We start from the raw sequence: 18,171 nt of genomic DNA, 5'->3' as shown, positions 1-18,171 counted from the left end.
TTTCTTCTTTTGCACATTAGAGGTAAGAGCAATACCTGCCTCCTCGAACACCTAGAAATCTACCTCTGTGAATCACCCAGAAAAGCGTCAGACTCAGCAAAAGCTCAAATGAAATCTGGCCTTCTGTTATTATTAATAATCTAATACTAATGTTATTAGCCGGGAGGTTTTTGGGTTTGTTTTTACTTCAAGTAATAGAAATCCAACTCACACCACCGTAAGCAAAGAAAGAAAGAGGGGACTTATTAGACTGTGCAGAGTCCGTTCTCATTGGTCGTGGTCGTTTCAATCTACAGAGTTGCTGGGAGCAGCCGATGAGTAAAGACCGAGCCACTGCTCCTGGGGAAACATGGGGTTTGTTAGGTTCCTGCGGAGAGCCTCTGGTCAGCAGATCAGTTCATAATCTTGTTTTATGTGGTTTAAGTTTCGACACCTTATTTGATAATGTATTTCTGACAAATGATAACGCTACACAAAGTTTCTTTATAATAAAACACTGGTCAGGAAAAGTTTTTGCCAATTTCCTGGCCCTGGGTAATGTGACAGTAAATTTCTCTGGTCTTCAGCCTCCTGGCAGTGCTGCTCACTCACCAGGTGCTGCAGTCAGGCAGAAAGCCACCGGTAGCTGCTTTCTCGTCTCTTCTGTAGCTTCACTGTGCACCATAGGTGTTGCTTCAGCACTTTCTGAAGTGGCTGCATGTACAGATCAGTGAGTTTCCCCTTTTTTTCATTAGCATTGAGCTCACAGCCAACAAACAACACCGGAACTTGAACGACTCTCACCCATCGCATGTATTTTCTTTGCGAGGCACATCGCAGCCTTCTCGTACTTAGGAGCACCAGGCAGTACATTAGCTTTAAACTGCGAAATCACCACGCAAAACATGTAAAAGTGTGAAAAATGTGGCACCGAGTAGATTCGAAAAGATCCCTTGCTTACAGCCTGCGAGTTGAAACGAGAAGCTGGAGCGTCCTGTTGTTTGACACCCACTGGGATGTGCACAGACGGGGCGTGCATTGTTCACCTCTGCAGGTCTGGGAATGACTGGGAAATGGCTCTGAGCATTGATCTTGGAGGTTACATGTCAATTGCAGTGAGTGGGCAAATTCACAAGTGTGGAATCCATGGGCAATGAAACCCAACTATACTCAGGAAGAGCGAAGGTGGCAGAGCTGGCCCCTGGCAAGCGGGGGTCCAGGGCTCAGTCAGCACCCCGGGGTCGTGGGGGGGGGCAGGTCTTTCTGTCTCTTGTCTTTGAAGCTCTAGCTGGCAGTTTCATTGTGTTTTACAAGTGTCCTCTATGTGCCAGGGAAGGTGGCTGCTTTTACCAGCCCCAGCCATCCTTCAGAGGCAAAAGGCAGGCTCCCATCCTTGGAACTTAATGGGGGGACTCTGGCCCAGTTGAGATCGTGACCTTGTCCCTACACCAATCCCAGTGATTTAGGGGTGGCCTTTTCTGATTGGCTCGGCCAGGGTCGTGCTCACCTCTGTGCTGGAGGCTGTAAGGTTTGTTCCCAGATAAGGAGGGACTTGGGAAGAGAGATTAGATGAAAGAGCAGTCGATAACACCTTTGAGGAGTTTTTTTTATTTTTATTTATTTATTTTTTTTGGTCTTTTTGCCTTTTCTAGGGCTGCTTCCCTCGGCATATGGAGGTTCCCAGGCTGGGGTCTAATCAGAGCTGTAGCTGCCGGCCTACACCACAGCAATGCGGGATCCGAGCCACATCTGCGACCCACACCACAGCTCACGGCAACACCGGATCCTTAACCCGCTGAGCAAGGCCAGGGATCAAACCCGCAACCTCATGGTTCCCAGTCGGGTTTGTTAACCACTGCGCCACAATGGGAACTCCTGAGGGATTTATTTTAAACTAACCTTTGTTCTTCTGGGTTGCAGCTTTCCTTTATATTAAGAGCATTTCAGTCACGGCCTGTTTTTAATTGCCGAGTATTGTATTTTATTGCTCAGCAGTGTCCGTTTGGATGGACCTTTGGGTGGTTGCCATGTTTGTTTAGTGTGAATCTGGCTGCTGTGAGCATTGTTTATAGAGCTCTGTATAGCTTGTTGTTTATGGACCATTACGGCTTCTCGATACCATATTTCCAGACACATTGTTCAGGGGATGGCTTAACGCTACAGCTGACTAATCTCCTCCTTTATCTCTTCACTCTGACTACTTTCACTCTCAGAGGGCAAGTTTATTTTCAAGTTTCCGAGATATCCTGTGTTGTATGCTGACTGCAATTTAGTCGATCCGTATTTTTGCGTTCTTGCTTCTGGAGGTGACATGTGCGTCCACTTGGGCGGCCGTGTCGCCCGGTGGATTGGAGGGTGGGCATTGGCATCAGGCCGAGATTCATAGCCTGCTTTCTGGTCCTTGCAGCTTTGTGACCTTGGGCCTGCTGCTTAATCTCTCTGAGCCTTTGCTTTATCTGAAAATAGTACTTGGGGCATGGACTTGTGGTGCAGATGAAATGCGATAATGACATAAAATGCTTCTTAGCAGTATAGTAGTCACCAGGATGGCGTTCATGTAATTATTGGTAAAAGAGGTAAGACAAACTCATGAAACATTAAAAATGAAGAGAGAGGCGTTCCTTTCACAGCTTAGTGGAAACGAATCTGACCAGCAGCCATGAAGACACAAGTTCGATCTCTGGCCTCGCTCAGTGGGTTAAGGATCCGGTGCCGCCGTGAGCTGTGGTGTGGGTCGAAGATTCGGCTCGGATCCAGTGTTGCTGTGGCTGTGGTGTAGGCTGGCAGCTGCAGCTCCAATTGGACCCCTAACCTGGGAACCTCTACATGCCGCAGGTGCGGCCCTAAAAGAGACAAAAAAGAGGGAGAAATTGGTGGGAATCCAGCAGTTGAGCAAATTGGGAAAGCTAAATTACAGCTAGATTATGTGATCTTGCTGCGCCTTTTAAGTGTCCCCCCATCCCGTCCTCAGCTTGCATGTTCTCTCTCCTCCCCTCCTTCCAGTCCTTGCATTTAAGTCAGAATTAACATTCAAGGAGTTCCCGTTGTGGCTCAGCAGTTAATGAACTAGTATCCATGAGGACACGGGTTTGATGCCTGGCCTCGCTCAGTGGGTTAAAGATCCAGTGTTGCTGTGGTTGTGGTGTAGGCCGACAACTACAGGTCCGGTTTGACCCCTAGCCTGAGAACCTCCATATGCCGCTGCTGTGGCCCTAAAAAGACCCCCCCCAAAAAAAGAATTAACATTCAAGCTTAATATTTTATTGTAGTGTGAGAGTCTACACACGAATAAAAACCAGAAGCAGAACTTTGTGGTTGAGATAGTAAATTAAGATTCAATGTTTCTATTTTATTTTCAGCCTTTTTATGCCTTTCCTGAAAGCCTCGAGAGTTCAGAGAGTGAGTCAGATAGTAGCTATTCCAGGTAATCGAATGGTACTCCACTGTTTGGAATGCCACACTTCATTTCGTTAATTGATGGGCATTTGGGTTATTTCCACATTTTGGCATTTTGAACGATGTTGCTATGAACATTCCCGTACAAGGTTTTTTGTGGCCGTATGTTTATAATTCTCTTGGATACATACCTAGGTGTGAAGTTGCTGGGTCCTAAGGTAACCGCCTTTCGCCTTTTGAGGAACTGCTGGACCACTTTCTGTGTGTGTATGTGTGTGTGTGTGTGGGGGGCTCCAATTCCGCCACATCCTCGCCAGCACTTGTTATGATCTGTTTTTTCGGACTAAAGCCATCCTCGTGGGCACGGACTGGTAGAGATGAGCTTTTGGGTTTGTTCGTATGAATGGGAAGCATGAATTTTTAAGGGGTGGTGAAACTTTGGGCTGGTCCGCTGTCATCAGTCAGCCGCAGGGTGATTGAGCACCTGCCACATCAGCGCGCGGTACTCCTTGTGCCGTGCTGTCTGTCTGAGGCAGCTGAACACGGGCTGAGGAGTTCACTTATAAGAGGCAGAGGACGTTTCCACAAGGCAGTAGAGCAGATGAGCAGGACGGATGCAGGCTCGCTGTGGCTGGCTGGTCCCCAGAGGCTCTCAGGGGGGACGTGAAGCCTGGCATAGATCCCAAAGGATGTCTAAGGGAGAATGGCAGAGAAGATAACTCGCCCCCCCATTTCTCATTTTCGTTTTAAGTGGAGAATCACTACTGTGCAAGCTAACAGGCTACCAAAAGGAGTTAATGGGTTCAAAATTTGAAAAAAAAAAATAAATAAGCAGAAGACTCAAAGGAAGGGCATGATGAGAAGGGCCCAGGTGGAGACACAAGGGTGATTTCAGAACAGCCATTGCCTGGATGGTTTGCAGAGACTGTCTCAGCAGGTCTCCTGTACTCAGTTCTTCAGCAGGGATCTGGAAACCACATTCTGTCTGCGTTCGGTGTTCTTCGCACCAACAAAATTTGTTCAAAAACTGATTTTTTAAACTCTTCCTGAGACACAAACTATCATTGTTGTAACTACTTTCAACAGTATTAATAGGCATTATTATGAGATGCAAGGTATCGGGGAGGGTTTGTTTTTTAATTGATGGCATTTATGACTTGAAGTGATTTTTCTCTAACCCCCCCCCCCCCCCATTTTACAAAGCTGTCTTCTAGGCTGCATGACTCCCTGAAGGACGCAAACCATGTTATGCTGGGGATATTGGTCTCTGGGCCAGCCTGGGATCAGCACTAACCTGCAGGGGATCGTGGCCGAGCCTCAGGTGTGTGGATTCATCTCGGACCGAAGCGTCAAGGAGGTGGCCTGCGGTGGAGACCACTCCGTGTTCCTGCTGGAGGATGGCGAGGTCTACACCTGCGGTCTGAACACCAAGGGGCAGCTGGGCCACGAGAGGGAAGGAAACAAGCCAGGTGAGTGCGCCTCCTCGGCCTGCGGGGCTGGCGAGGCAGCCCGAGGACCGGGAGAGCTGGTCCAACGTTGTCTCGCCAGGCGTTGACCTTGCGGCCTTTCGGGGGGCCTCCCTGAACCGTGCAGGGATCCCCTCCTGTTCGGAACGTCTGGGTCTCATTCAAGCCTGTTGGTGGAAAAGCCGACTCATCCTTTTTCATCCTCTTAGAGAAGCCGGGTGGCATCAGTTAGCAGGGGAGGGCGAGAGGTGGTTGGTTCGGAGTTAAATAGATTTTCCCCAGTCGTCGAAGGCTGGCACACGAGGATCCGTTGGCGGCCAGGCGGTCATCATCCAGTGGCTCAGAAGCGGTTTCCCCCACATTTCCCACCTGACTGCCTATTCACGCGTCTGTTTCTGCAACACGCTTTTGTTAGGCATCTTGGGCTAAGCACGCTGCTCGCTGTTGGGAGCAGGAGGATGAGTGGGAGAGCGAGGGGAGGGGGCTGCAGGGCTCCCCTGTGGCAGGATGTGTGGGGGAAGTTGAAGAATATCCTGGGGGACGAGGGGAGGGGGATTCAGTCTGCCGCGGGTCGAGTAGGCAGCATGAGTAGGACTTCAGCAAGTGTGTGTGTGAGTGAAGGTGGCTCGAGCACCAAGCTTATCACACACACATGAGTGTATTAAAAAAGGCACAGGAGTAACCATTGTGGCGCAGTGGTTAATGAACCTGGCCTTGCTCAGTGGGTTAATGATCTGGCGTTGCCGTAAGCTATGGTGTAGGTTGCAGACACGGCTCAGATCCTGTGTTGCTGTGGCTGTGGTTTAGGCTGACAGCTGCAGCTTGGATTCGACCCCTAGCCTGGGAACCTCAATATGCCACAGGTGCAGCCCTAAAAAGACCAAAAAAAGGGGGGGGGCACGGGTGTCAAAGTGCAGTCCTGCTTCAGGGAATGTTGACTGGCCCGGCGGGACTGGTGATGGAGGGAGAGAGAATGAGCTGGAAAGGCAGTGGGCTAATTAGATTCCTCAGGTTTTAGTGTCTTGTTTATAAAAGTCGCTGGGTGTATTTAAAGCCTGCTAGTTTGAATTCTTTTTTCTTGCCACTTTTTCTCAGTTTGACCTTCAGCAGCACGGCTCCGAGGCACCTTCTCAGCCTCGGATTTCAGCCGCATTTGTCGTCATCAGTCTGCTTTGGGGGAGCCGTGCTGAGGGAGGGTCTTGAGTTGTGACCGTGTCGTTTCTTTCCCACTAGCGTGAGCACGTGCCACTTTCTGGGTTGCTTGCTGTCTTTTTCAAATTCAGTCCCAATCAAGATAGAGAAGCGTCGTTAAAGAACAGACCTGCTGGTTTTCCTAGATGCCTTTGCTCTTTAGTGCTCATTTAGGGAAGGCATCAGCATGAGCAATTTTTTCCTGTGATCCTCTTTTCTCACATTTATTCCCTCCCATAGCAAGTGCCTGTGTTCCCTGGTTCGCCTGCCCAAATGCCAGCATTAATTTATGATTATCAATTTTTACGCTGACCCTTGGAGAAAGGGCTGCAGGGCTGGTCTTGATGCTCAGCTGTCAGGTTGTGGGCACCTCATTCTTTGCTGCCAGGTTCCCTCTGCAACACCCCACCAGCCCTGCTCACCCAGGGTTCTGGCCAGGGTTCCTCGCCTGTGGGTCCTGGACTCTGAGGAGTTCAAGGGAGGGGTTTATAGCACGAGCCAAAGGTAGGTACACCTTTGTACAGTGCACCTGCAACTCCATGTTTGTATTTAAAATTTTTTTAACTATAAAGAGATGCACCATTATTTGCTCTATTCCCAGAGTCTGACACAGTGCTGAACACAGCTTAAGGACTCCGTAAATATTTGCTGGATGAATGGATGAATGAATGAATGAATGAGAACAGGTGTGTGTAATAACAGAGAGTACGAACAGAGTAACAGTGTAATAACATATGTGTATGAATTTCCTAGACAGTTAAACCAGAAGTGAAATCCAGGAACCCGAAGTCCCCCCCTGCACTGTCCTAGGTTCTAGGACAATCCTGCAGAGTCCTGACATGGAGGGGGGGACATGAGGGTGTGACCGCACCTGTCGTGGGGTAGGGCCCCTCCCACAGGGCCCCGCGGGATCTTTGGAGGAGCGGAGAATGGCCAGGACGGGCAAAATCTTGTCTTTCTTCCTTCCACATTCAACCCGTCAGCTTGTCCTGCTGATGCCGCATGTTTTTAAACGTAAGTAGATGCTGTCGGTCCCTGACATAAACGTTCAGTGCCGCCAGTTCATAGAGTGAGTTCGTTTAAATCGTCATCATTGTGTGTTTAACCCATTAATCTAATACAAAACTGTAATAGAGAACTATTTTGGAGGTGGCAGGAAGGTTTTTGACTTCTAAACATGATTTTCATGTTGGAAAAGATGAAAAACTAAGGTCTTCCTTCCCCTCCTCCTGTTAAAACTCACCTGGGTCTTGCTTGGAGCTCCCGGGTGAGAGCCAACAGCCAAGGCCTGTAGAGGGCTTGATGGCACGTCCCAGCCCAGCCGCCTGCTCCTTCTGGGGGGTGTCTGCATTTAAGACCCACTTTGAGAGACACTTAGACGTTACCCCTGTGAGCCTCGAAGGGCCTGTCCCCCCTTGGAGCAGTCTGTGGAGGGAGTGGTCTGTTGGGAGCCCAAGATCTTTCTGGCACTCCTGCAGAGACAGGGTTAGGGGGACTCTGGAGTCAGATACACCCCGTGGAGGCGTTCTCTCTCTCTCTCTCTCTCTCTCTCTCTCTGAGCCTCAGTTCCTCTCCTGGAGGAGGCTCCGTGCTGGCCAGTAGCCCCCGATGAAGTCGATTCAAATGGTCAAGCGGTCCCCACAAAGTGACCTGGGTGTAGCCTGGGAAGGCGAGTTCTCCCACCCTCCTGCCTTCTCTGCGACTAGTGTGTGTGTCAGTGTCAGCGTCAGGCTGCCTCTCACTGCACAGTGTGTGTGTGTGAATCTGTGTGTCAGGCTGCCTCTCACTGCACACTTTGGTCCTAGAAGGGGAGGCGAGAAGATTCCTCGCCGGCCCCCGGGGGCTGGGGTGCAGGTGAAAGAAGGAAACACACACCTCGCAGGCCAGTGATAGCGGAAGGCACGGCAGCGAATACACCTGAGGGCAATTTGACGGCCTTCCGCCACCGGCCCTCCTGCCAGAGCCCCTCAGGGTGGGGCGGGGTGGGGGGATGGGCTGGCCCGGGGGGCCTTGGGGAGTGAGTGAGTGGCCTGGGGGCACGCAGCCCCTATCCCCCCACCCCAGCTCAGCCCGTCGGAGCTGCTCTGAGAGATTGCCAGAGGCTGGAGCCAGAGGTGCTCCAAGAAGGCGTTTGGATTCAAGCACAGAATCCAGCCCAGGCTTGTAACCTAAATTTGGAGACTTCAAGGCTCTAGTGTAAATTACAATGGATTCCAGAAATTTCCGTTGCTGGCTAAGCTTGTCTGTTAATTATAAACTGCATAGCAGCTGCGGAATAGTGCCTCTTTGAATGGAAAGATTATGTGGGTGGGCTCCTCCCTCTCTTAATTTTTTCATTGGTAGGTGTGTTCTAAATCTGGGAACCCATTGGGTTTATTTTGAATGAGTGGGAAACAGAATGAGCGTGTTTGCTATGTGTGTTTGTTGAGAACTGCCACTCGGGGAGCTTCTCCGCAGAGAGGGGAAGCCAGGGACAGAGGGGCCCTGTTTTGCTGGACCGTGCTGGCCCCGACCCACCGGAATGCTGTCCCCAAGCAGCCCCTCTGTTCTTTGGGGGAGGGAGCTTAAGGCCGCCTCCCGGGAGAGCCTGTTTCTGGGGGCAGTGGGCAGGTCTCCGATTTCACGGCAAGGTCATTGCCCAGACCCAAGGATGTAGCAGCAGGTGGGATTAAGGGGTTGGGGGGCGGGAGGTGGTGGTGAAGGGGATGCACGTGGATGAAAGTCTTCGCTTTGCACGTGTGCCCTCAGTCTGTGCCGCCGGTCATGAAGTACCAGCATCTACACGTCGTCTCTACCTGGCACAGTGGCAAGGCGCCTGATTCGCGTGTTGGGGAGGAATCTGTACTTGCCACAAGGGCCGTGGTATAAAGCCCTCCGCAGCGACTTTCAAGGATTTCTTTTTTCCCTTCTGAGACCATCTCACAGCTTCCTCTTGCTTTTGCTGCTTCCGAGGCTACAGTGCGTCTTTCCTTGTGCTCCGACTTCTCTCCTTCGTGCTGCCCTTGGGTGACCGGGGTCGGTATGTGTGTGTGTGGGCAGGGGGGAGGGCATTTCGAGGACATGTCAGGTACTGCATCCCTGGTTGTGCACCCCGGATGTTGTCTCGGTGTGTTGGGCAGCCTAGGGTTCCTGCTCAGGTGTGTCCGTGACTCATTCATTTGTGCTTCGCCAAAGGTCGAGAGGTCTGGGGTCCCCAGACGCGTTTTTCCTGGGCAGAGTATCAAAGCCCCCTCTAAACTCCATGTCCGGCTTCTGGAAAAAGTGTGGGATTGTTACTACTTTGCGTACTCCTCTCCCTGAGACTCTTCCCCTCCCTCCTCCTCTCCCTCACACTGTGAGAGCAGCCTTATCTCCTCCCCCCATCAGGGATGGTTTCAGTGCCTGGGACAGTGTAGGGTGATTCCTAATTAATTTCCTCCTGTTTTTGCTGCGACACCATCTCATAGTGTCCGAAGACACACAGTTACAGAGCTGCGTCACAGGCAGACATGTGTGCCTCCTTCCTTTGTTGTTGTTGTTTGGTTTTGTTTTTGAATAAAGCAAGCAAACCAGAGTTTTTTCCCCCTAAATGATGACTTTTTAAGTGAGTATTCGTCTGTAACTGAACAGTCAGCAAATCTTGAAATGTTTTATTAAACGGAAATAGAAGCCGGTTGCCCATAGGAAAAAATTCAAAAGTTTTACCTCAATTTACTGTTTCTCTTATTCCCAGGCATCTCCATTGTCAGCCTGCCCTTCAGCTAAATGGACAGTACTCTGATTTCCCATATTGGGATTTTAGAATAAGCTGATCGTTGTGTTATTAGGGGTGTCTGAATTTATGTAAACTTTCTCTAACCTTTCTTCCTGTCTTGAGTAGGCAAGAACTGTGGTAGACTCAGGTATTTATTTGAATCTAAGTGGACGGTTATATTTAAAAAAATTCTATGTAGACATCCCAGGAAAACTTTGCATGGCAAACCCCATGTGATACACAGACTCACATGTCTGTGCGGTGCCGTTTGATTCACACCTGTGATTGGTTCCTTTGACCTGCTCCTGAGTTAGTTTCTCTCTTCCTTGTAGGTAACTTAATCGAATTCACGTTCACGTTTTGTAGTCAATCGCAGTATTTCCATGATGCCCATACCATATGTAACAGCTCTCCTGCCGTTTGATAAATGAAGTTTATAAAGCAGAGCATCTCACAAGCCTCCCTTCCCGGAGCTGTGCCTACTGCTGACCCTGGTAGAAGCAACCCTTTCAATGGGCTTATCAGGGTGCTCTTGGGCAGCTGAAGGACGCGGGAGCTCTGCCACGTTAATCAGCTTTTGCCGGGAAGCAAACCAGCCGAGCCGAAAGGGAACGAAGGAGTCCTGGAGAGACGTCCTAACGCTGAAGTGCGGGTTTCCACGGGCAGAGCTCTGATGTAAAAGGCAGAAGGTGCCACAGGGAACGTTCAGATGGCAGCGCTGCCTGGGTCAGAGCCCCTCCCCTCCTCCTCGGGAGTGGGAAGGGCAGGTGGTCTGGGAGGCGCACGGCCCTTTCTCATCATCATGAGACTGCTGCTCGTCAGAGCCCGTGGCTGGCGGAGTGGACAGCTTTCTGGTGCAGAGGCCCAGGGGTCGGGAACAAACGTCATCGAACTGTTTTGTTTTCTGGTGTGGTTAGTCACAAGTCACTTTTTACTGAGCCTGTTTCTTTAAAAGCATTTGAATGTTTCAGAAAATATATACTTATTAATGAGCATACTCTTCAATGCGGGATGTTATGGGTTTGGGTTTTTTTTTTTTTTTTTTGGTCTTTTGTCCTTTTTTAGGGCCATACCCGTGGCATAGGGAGGTTCCCAAGCTAGCGGTCTAATTGGAGCTATAGCTGCTGGCCTACACCACAGCCACAGCAACGCAGGATCCTAGCCGAGTCTGCGACCTACACCACAGCTCACGGCAATGCTGGGTCCTTAATCCACTGAGCAAGGCCAGGGATCGAACCCGCAACCTCATGGTTCCTAGTCAGATTTGTTTCTGCTGCGCCACGACGGGAACTCCAGGTGTTGTGTTTTAAAAATTTGCAGTTTACTTTTAGGTCATTAACACAGAGGTTTGCATTGTGATACCTGAGTCTCAGTTCACTGGCTCGTTGTGGAAGTGGTTGACTCTGTATGTTACAAGCCCTCGTCATCGAAGCGCTTAGCATTCTTAAGCGGATTAACCCTCAGGATAGTTGTGTAAAGTAGGTCAGTATCGTTACCCCAGGTGTGTGTAAAGAAGAGCAAAGAGCTGAGTTTGAGTCTTGCTTGGGTACCGCCCGTCTGGCTTTAAAAAATCCTAGAATTTTGTCCACGAACATCTTTTTAACTGCAAGCCGATTGGGAAGGCTCAACAGAATTCTGTTTTCAAGATGTTTTTCTTGTTCGCGTTTGATTTCCATGCAGCCCTTATAAGAGAAACAAAAGGGACATTAGCGTGGCCGCCAAGAAGCTCGTATTCTTTCATTTGCTGGTTGAATACCACATACGAGCAAGGTGCTTTGATTAAAGGTACAGAGAAACAGTTCCCTTTCATCTATAAAGTCATTCGATGACTGGCAACCTGTTCTTTTATGTTCTTTTTCTGGGGAAACGAGCACATGCTAATTCATAACTCAGGCAGCTAGATTTTGCCTCACAAATAACCTCTCGTTCTTTGTTTCTTGATTTCTTTGAACTGCTTCCTTCTCATTCAGCCGTTGATGCAGCAGATTTGTATGGAGCGATTAGACTACACGCTTCCTCATTTGTTCTAGATGCTGTCAAAACACAGCACGGTTTAGCGCCGAGCTGCCCTTTGGGAGCGGAGAGGTTAGGTGGCAATTAAGATGCGCTCCCTCCAAGGTAGCGTAATGCAGTTCACCTTGTGCTGAGCAGGTGATAACCGCCTGAAGTGTGTCAGGCTCAGAGCTGTAATGGAGCGTTTGGTCTGAGGTCACCCGCAGTGCTGAATTCTGATTTCGAAGAAATGCCACCTTTTCCTCTCCCACGTGTATAAAGTTCTTCTTAATTTTGTGAACTTGCGGGAGGATCGAGCTTTGGGAGTTCAGCTTTGGTGATGGTGTCAGCGCTGCAGGGATGGTCCATGATTTTGGTAAGTTCACCCTTGCATTTGTGTGGTGCCGTAATGATCTTGTTGTTTGGCGATTTCAGTGAACTCTTGAGTAGCTTGGTGATCTGTGATCTTGACACATCTAGGATAGGAAAAATGTTCCCACGCTTAGCACCCTGAATGGGGTGTATCTAGTCAGCTGCTATTTCACAGTGACTCAAGAGCTACTGGAATCTTTGTCTGAGTAAATGTCCTTTGGTAGCATGTAACGTGGAAATCTGTGGTGACCCTCCGACAGATACGGTCGCATATGCTTACGGACTTGAAGTCATTTTCTTTTTCTCATTCAGACATGTTCCGCAACTTCTATTATGCATAATTATGAAATAATCCATAGCAGTTGAAACCACTTTTTTGAATGACTTTAATTTAGAGCATTAGCTAATCATGCAGACAGTAGAATGAATAAGAGCGTGGACTCTGGAGCCAGACTTATGGGTTGAATCGTGGCTCTGCCACACACTGGCTTTGTGACGCTGGGAAAGTTGCTTAATCCCTCTGCATCTCAGTTTTCTTAGCTGTAGAATGGGGATAATGTTACCATCTACCTATTTGGGTTCTGAGGATTTAGTAAGTTGTAAGTCCGGTATTTGGAATACTGCCTGGCCCAGAGGAAGCACCAAGCTCTTATTACTAGAGCGAGTAGTTTGTAACCCCTTCCGTTACGGTGTTTGATCCTACTATTCCAGCATGTAAACAAATCAATAAGCTCATTATATTGTATGTATAACATGTAAATCATTGCATTAATCATTTTTACAGGTTCCCTTAGCGCTGTAGGGTCTGATGAGTGGTATATACACCCAGGGGAAGGAGATGATGTGGGCTAGGGCCGTTAAGAGAGACCTCACACAGGTTGCTTATTTTTTATATTTTGAGGGTTTTTTTGTTTTGTTTTTTTAGGGCTGCACCTGAGGCATATGGGCGTTCCCAGGTTAGGGGTCGCATTGGAGCTGTAGCTGCCGGCCTGCAATGCCAGATCCAAGCCCCGTGACTGACACCACAGCTCACGGCGACACTGGATCTTTAACCCACTGAGCGAGGCCAGGGATCGCTCCTGTGTGTCCTCATGGATGCTAGTCAGATTCATTTCTCCTGAGCCACGACAGGAACTCCTCTATTTTCTTTTGAATTTTAAAGGACAGTCTGATTTCTTTTTTTTTTTTTTTTTTTTTTTACCTTATTAGTCTAAAGAAAAGTACCTTGCATATATTGGGAACTCGGTAAAAAGTGATTATCCATGTATGGACATGCATACATATGTCGTATCTCTATGCCATGGTTAACTCTGGCTCCAGCGTTCTGGTCCAAAATTGCAAAGATGGGGAAACAAACGAGGCCGCTGGGAACATGACGGTCCACCAAGGGCTACTTTGTGCTGCTCCTAGAGGACCTGAAGTGGTTTGTCACTTCACCGTGGCCGGGTGATTTGATCCTGCTGCAGGTTCAGCAAACAGACTGCAATCCATTGATGCCGGGCCCAGCTGAATTCTGTGGGCGGTTACTTAAGCTTCCGGTTAGCTTTGATGGGCGTGCATCTTGGGACAGGGATACATACATGACCGGAAAGAAGGCGAGCGGTTTTCTTTCTGCATTTTGCAGTTACCTAAGAGATCACTCTGGAGTCTGAACCTGTCTGATCCCTGTTTTTTGTTTGTTTGTTTTGTTTTTTTAATGAGTCTATATCAGCCAGGATGCTTTCGGCTCCAAGTAACAGAATACTCAACTACATGTGGCATGAACAGTGACTAAAATTTCTGCTCTCGCGTGAAAAGTCCATAGAGAGCTATTTCTGGGATTGGTTAAATCAGGGGCAAACTGACGCTTTCAAGCACTCAGGTGCTTCCCGCCTTTCTATTCTGCCATCTTTATTTTGTTAACTTCTTTCTTGGGCTTGTCCCCTGGTGGTCGCCAGATGACTGCCACAGCCCCAGGCATCACATCCTCACACAGCTGTGTTTAAAGGCAGAGAGGAAGGGGAGTTTCTTGTGTCACCTTTCAAACTAGGGAAAATCTTTCCCAGGAACTCCCTAACCTGTATCTTCTTGAGTCTCATTGGCCAGGCCCCGGTTAGGTGCCTCCTGTGGACCAGTCACGGGCATGCCTGGTAAGTGAGATAATCATCTGATTGGCACAGTCGGGGCTCATCGTCTAAGCCTGGGGAGGGTTCTGGTGCAACTGAGAAGTGGGTGACGGCTGCCAGGTGAACGGCGCGTGGTGGCGGATTTCGTATTGGGTGTTGCTTGTGTCTTTGACAGCCTCGTGTGGAATCACTGAGTCTCTATTTTGTTCCGTATTATGGTCTGTAGTTCCTTTTAGGAACCCAACACCTTTACATCTGCTTTTAGAACAAAACTAGTGGCTGTTATCATGAGGCAGTGGTGTTCTCTGTAGTGTTTGTTAGATCATAAATGTTGTGGGGTTGTGTATTCAGTTAGTACTGGATTTCTCCTGCGGCGCAGCAGGCTAAGGATTAGGTGGTGTTCCTTCAGCAGCGTGGGTGGCTGCTGTGGCAGAGGTTCGATCCCTGCCTGGGGACTTTCACAGGCCGCAGGCGAGACCGTAGAAAACAGCATCGCTTATCGCTCTTTGTGTCTTAGTCCTAAGCACAAGGTCAGTGTAGGAGATGGGTGAACGGACCTTCTCCTGGGTTTTATTATTTTGTTGCTTTGCCGTGTTCCGTGTGGGCTCTGGGAGACGGCCGGGCTTCGGTCAGCCAGGATGAGAGTGAGCTGGGTTCAGAGAAAATCGCTGCATGTGAAGGACGAAGGATGGAAGAGTGGCTTGAATGGTCAAGATTTCCGCTTACGAGGCTTCGCAGGACTGAAAGTAGATGCGATGCCGCCCAGCAGGACACCTCCCAGGGCAGCTGCGGGAGACGCGGCGGCGGCGGCAGCGCTGCAGAGCGTGGTGCCCAGGTGCAGAGAGACGGCGAGGATGGCGAACCCGGTCTCGCAAGCGGTACCACCTGGTCTACAAACCCGGCGTTCGTTTGTTAGTGGCCCCTCCTCATTTAGTTGTCAAACTGATGAAAATCGGAGATGAAGCCGTCTCCAAAGCACCGCCTTTATGACACCTCCCGAGCCTCGCAGTTCCCGAGCAAATTCCCGGGTGAGTGTGAATAGCCATTTGGTCACGCGATCGATAAGGATCTTCCAGTGATAAGAGATACTTCATTCTTTTTTTTTATTTTTATTTTTTTTTATTTTCCCACTGTACAGCAAGGGGGTCAGGTTCTTTATCGTTAGTTCTCCGGTGCAGTTTTCTTTTCTTTTCTCCAATGCACTTTTCTTTTCTGCTGTACTGCACGGTGACCCAGTTCCACATACATGCATACATTCTTTTTTCTCCCTGGTAAGAGGTATTTTTTCCCTAGAATGAATGGCTATGAGGTGATGTATACAAACAGTGAGGGGTGGCAGTGGGGTTTGGTAGCGATGCCGAGATTTCATTCTTTCTGTCAACTCTCTGTCCCATTAAGGTGGTTGCCGGGTTCGCTGGGCCCCTCTTAAAGCCTGCATTTATTCCTCAAGTGCTTTGCCAGCGAGGGTCCTTCTGCCACTCGGCTGCGCTTTCTCGGATGCCACAGTCGGCCGGTTCCAGTGCCAGTGTGATTTTCTCCCTCGTGGTGTTCTTCTTTGGCCCTCTCAGCAATTGAAATGGAAACGTTTGCGGTGCACGCAAAACTCTCAAAAGAAATGTGATTGACCTCATTAAAATTTGAGAGTGTCTGAGGACGTCCTGTGAGGTCTGGTCACAGTAGCATCTCAGCCCATTAACTGGGGTGCGGGGGGCGGGGGGTCCTACTCTTAGGAAGAGAGTCATATGGCTCCTTGCCTCCTTTCACAGTCATGCCACGTTGCAGAGAGTCCCTACCTGTTGAAAAACTCTGTTCCCCGCTTCGAATAGATTGGTGATCTGCATATTTTATCACGTGAAAGGAATCTTGTGTCCCGGGCTCAGAATGGGCCTGGTGCTGCAGGAGGAGCCCCGGACACGGGTGGGCGGATGGTGCTAACCGGGTCGGCAAGGGCTGCTTTCTGCCTGGACGCCGAGGCTGTGTGGGCACAAGGTCACACCGGGAGTCTGCGTGCTGGGCCCGTGATGCTCTGGGGCGGCGAGTCCCCCGGTCCCTTCCAGGAGGGGGAGGCAGCGGGTCCAGGCCCGGCTGAGAGCCGGAGGCTTGGGAGCCGGGAGGCGAGCAGGGAAAGCAGCAGGCAGACCCGGCTCACCACAAGGCACGAGTCGAACCCTGTGCTGGTCCCTTGGTCTGAAGCAAAGAAGAGGTAACTGGGGAGTGTTTCTGTCTGCTGCGGGGTAGCCCAGAGAGGGAGGCCTCGAACCAGCTGGTCGCCGGTGAGAAACGGAACGTTTGCGTGACCCTCCCGCGTGGTGGCCCGTGTTTCGGCCATCCTTCTCGCTCCCATTCCCCCCTGAAGCAGCTTTGAAGGTAGAAACGCCCTGGCACATGCCTTTAGCAGGTGCGACCTGCAGACCTGAGCGATGAGCCCTGTGTGGTCATCCCGGCTCCTTCATGCTTCCCCGTGGACACTGAGGCTGTCCTTCAGATCAACCACGTAGCCAGCCGCCTCCTTTCTTCTTTACTGTTATTTATTATAAACCATCTCCCATAGAGGGGAACTCACCTTTAGGGTCTGTAAAGAGCTGCTTTTTATGTATCGAAGTTGACAAAACATGATTAGGAGTGGGAGGGGGCGGCCAGTGCCTGGAGAGAATGAGCAGCACTTGTTGCTCCCTGTCTGTCTGTCTGTCTGTCCTTCTCCCACCTGTGCACACACACCCAGGCCACCAGGCTTAGGTCGAGAGGGGGAAGTACCAGCACGTTTCCTCCAAGGCGAAGCAGGACCCCTGCCCTCCGGAGTGTCTTTGCCTTATCCTTTTACGAGCTCAAGAAAAAGCAGACTCCGGCCGCTGCCTCGCTGCCGTCTCTAAGTCACTCTATCAATACCGTTTAACTGCCCTGATTTAGACATTTGGGGTCAGAAAACCGCCAGCACTATTTCAGGTTTGTCCATGGTTGGAAAGAACCGCGAACGCAGGCAGTGATGAGAGGACGCATCTGGTGCAGCCAGCGCAGGTGTCCAGCCAGCGGGAAGCTGCCGGCTTTAGCGCAGGAGACTGAAACCCGCTAGCCAAAGCCTTGTCACGGGAGAGGCTGGAGGGAGCCAGAGACTTCAAGATGGTGCATCCTTTTCTGTTTGTAGTTACCTGCCTACCCTGGGTCCCTGGCTCCGGGTGGATCATCATGGGGAGGCCCGGGCCCTAAATCCCGAAGGAGCCATGATTCTGTCGTGTGGTTTCCCCTTTACTGATGTTCCCTTTCCCTGAAGGCCTTCCTGGCTCTGAATTTCGCATGTCACTGCTCTGTGTAATTTACATCTCTCTGTAAAGTACTCAGGTGCTTTGACTTTGTTAGGCTTTTTCTGCAGAATTTGTTTTTCTGGTCGGGATTGAATGGCTGCACGGGTAAATCAGGCGTAAGATAACGGGCACTTGTGTGCGGGCAGGAATGGTTTGCTTAATAAATGCACTCGATGATAATTGGCTCTTCACCTCCAGACACACGTAGTCTCCTTAGCTTGCTCTGTATTCAAAAGGAACTTCTAGATGAACGAAAGACACGCATGTAAACGGGAAAATGACCAGAAGTACAGGGGAATGTGTTTAGAACCTTGAGAACCAAGTGAGAGAGCTGGCTCAGACGCCGCAGAGTGAATGATGGGCAGATCTACGTGAACGTAAAAACTTTTCTATGCTATGAGGCATTCACACACGAAGCCAAATGATGAGTTACAGGCTGGGAGAAACGATTGCCCCAAGCTACCAGATAAAAGGCGTCATATTTCTAACAGATCAGAGCATTTTCAAATTGATAAGCAACCCTGTAATAAAATGGATATTGTACAAGGCTGAGTGCTTGCAAATGGCCAATGAACGCATGCAAGTATGTTTTGGGAAATTAAAACAAGATACCATTTTTTCGTCCATCTGATTGACAT

The 18,171-nt window shown here is 49.8% G+C and overlaps 2 protein-coding genes across 23 annotated transcripts in view; both read left to right on the top strand.

The window, feature by feature from the left end:
- HERC3 (HECT and RLD domain containing E3 ubiquitin protein ligase 3) overlaps window positions 1-18,171 on the top strand; it is a 181,203-nt gene that overhangs the window by 67,904 nt on the left and 95,128 nt on the right. For 12 of the 22 annotated variants that reach the window (XR_014813393.1, XR_014813395.1, XM_084973455.1 and 9 more), the window contains 2 exons: window positions 3,339-3,403; window positions 4,579-4,844. The exons of 3 other annotated variants lie outside the window; for them this stretch is intronic. Coding sequence is in view for 14 of the 19 variants with exons in the window: in XM_084973455.1 (XP_084829581.1) it covers window positions 4,619-4,844 (226 nt within the window). In the remaining 5 variants the exon portion in view is untranslated. The remainder of the gene's footprint in view (window positions 1-3,338; window positions 3,404-4,578; window positions 4,845-18,171) is intronic. 7 more of the 22 variants (XR_014813394.1, XR_014813391.1, XR_014813392.1 and 4 more) reach the window with 1 other exon arrangement.
- On the top strand, window positions 14,725-16,572 carry LOC146401079 (uncharacterized). Its single transcript, XM_084973498.1, has 2 exons — window positions 14,725-15,112; window positions 16,115-16,572. Exons 1-2 carry the CDS (start codon window positions 14,873-14,875, stop codon window positions 16,439-16,441), a joined length of 567 nt encoding a protein of 188 aa, XP_084829624.1. The 5' UTR covers window positions 14,725-14,872; the 3' UTR covers window positions 16,442-16,572.

The sequence above is a fragment of the Sus scrofa genome, chromosome 8, assembly GCF_054392235.1.
Source record: "Sus scrofa isolate SSC_HxYL_T2T_F1_AM1 chromosome 8, Sscrofa_HxYL_maternal_Yorkshire_Landrace_v2.0, whole genome shotgun sequence".
Classification (NCBI taxonomy): Eukaryota; Metazoa; Chordata; class Mammalia; order Artiodactyla; family Suidae; genus Sus; species Sus scrofa.
The sequence above is the reverse complement of the archived record's forward strand: the minus strand, read 5'-3'. Positions and strand labels throughout refer to the sequence as shown.

Bases quoted from the DNA above. Each gene is read 5' to 3' on its own strand.
- LOC146401079 (XM_084973498.1), top strand. From the start codon at position 14,873: ATGAGAGTGAGCTGGGTTCAGAGAAAATCGCTGCATGTGAAGGACGAA. The intron at 15,113-16,114 runs GTACCACCTGGT...TCCCGGGCTCAG, and splicing joins CGAACCCGGTCTCGCAAGCG to AATGGGCCTGGTGCTGCAGG.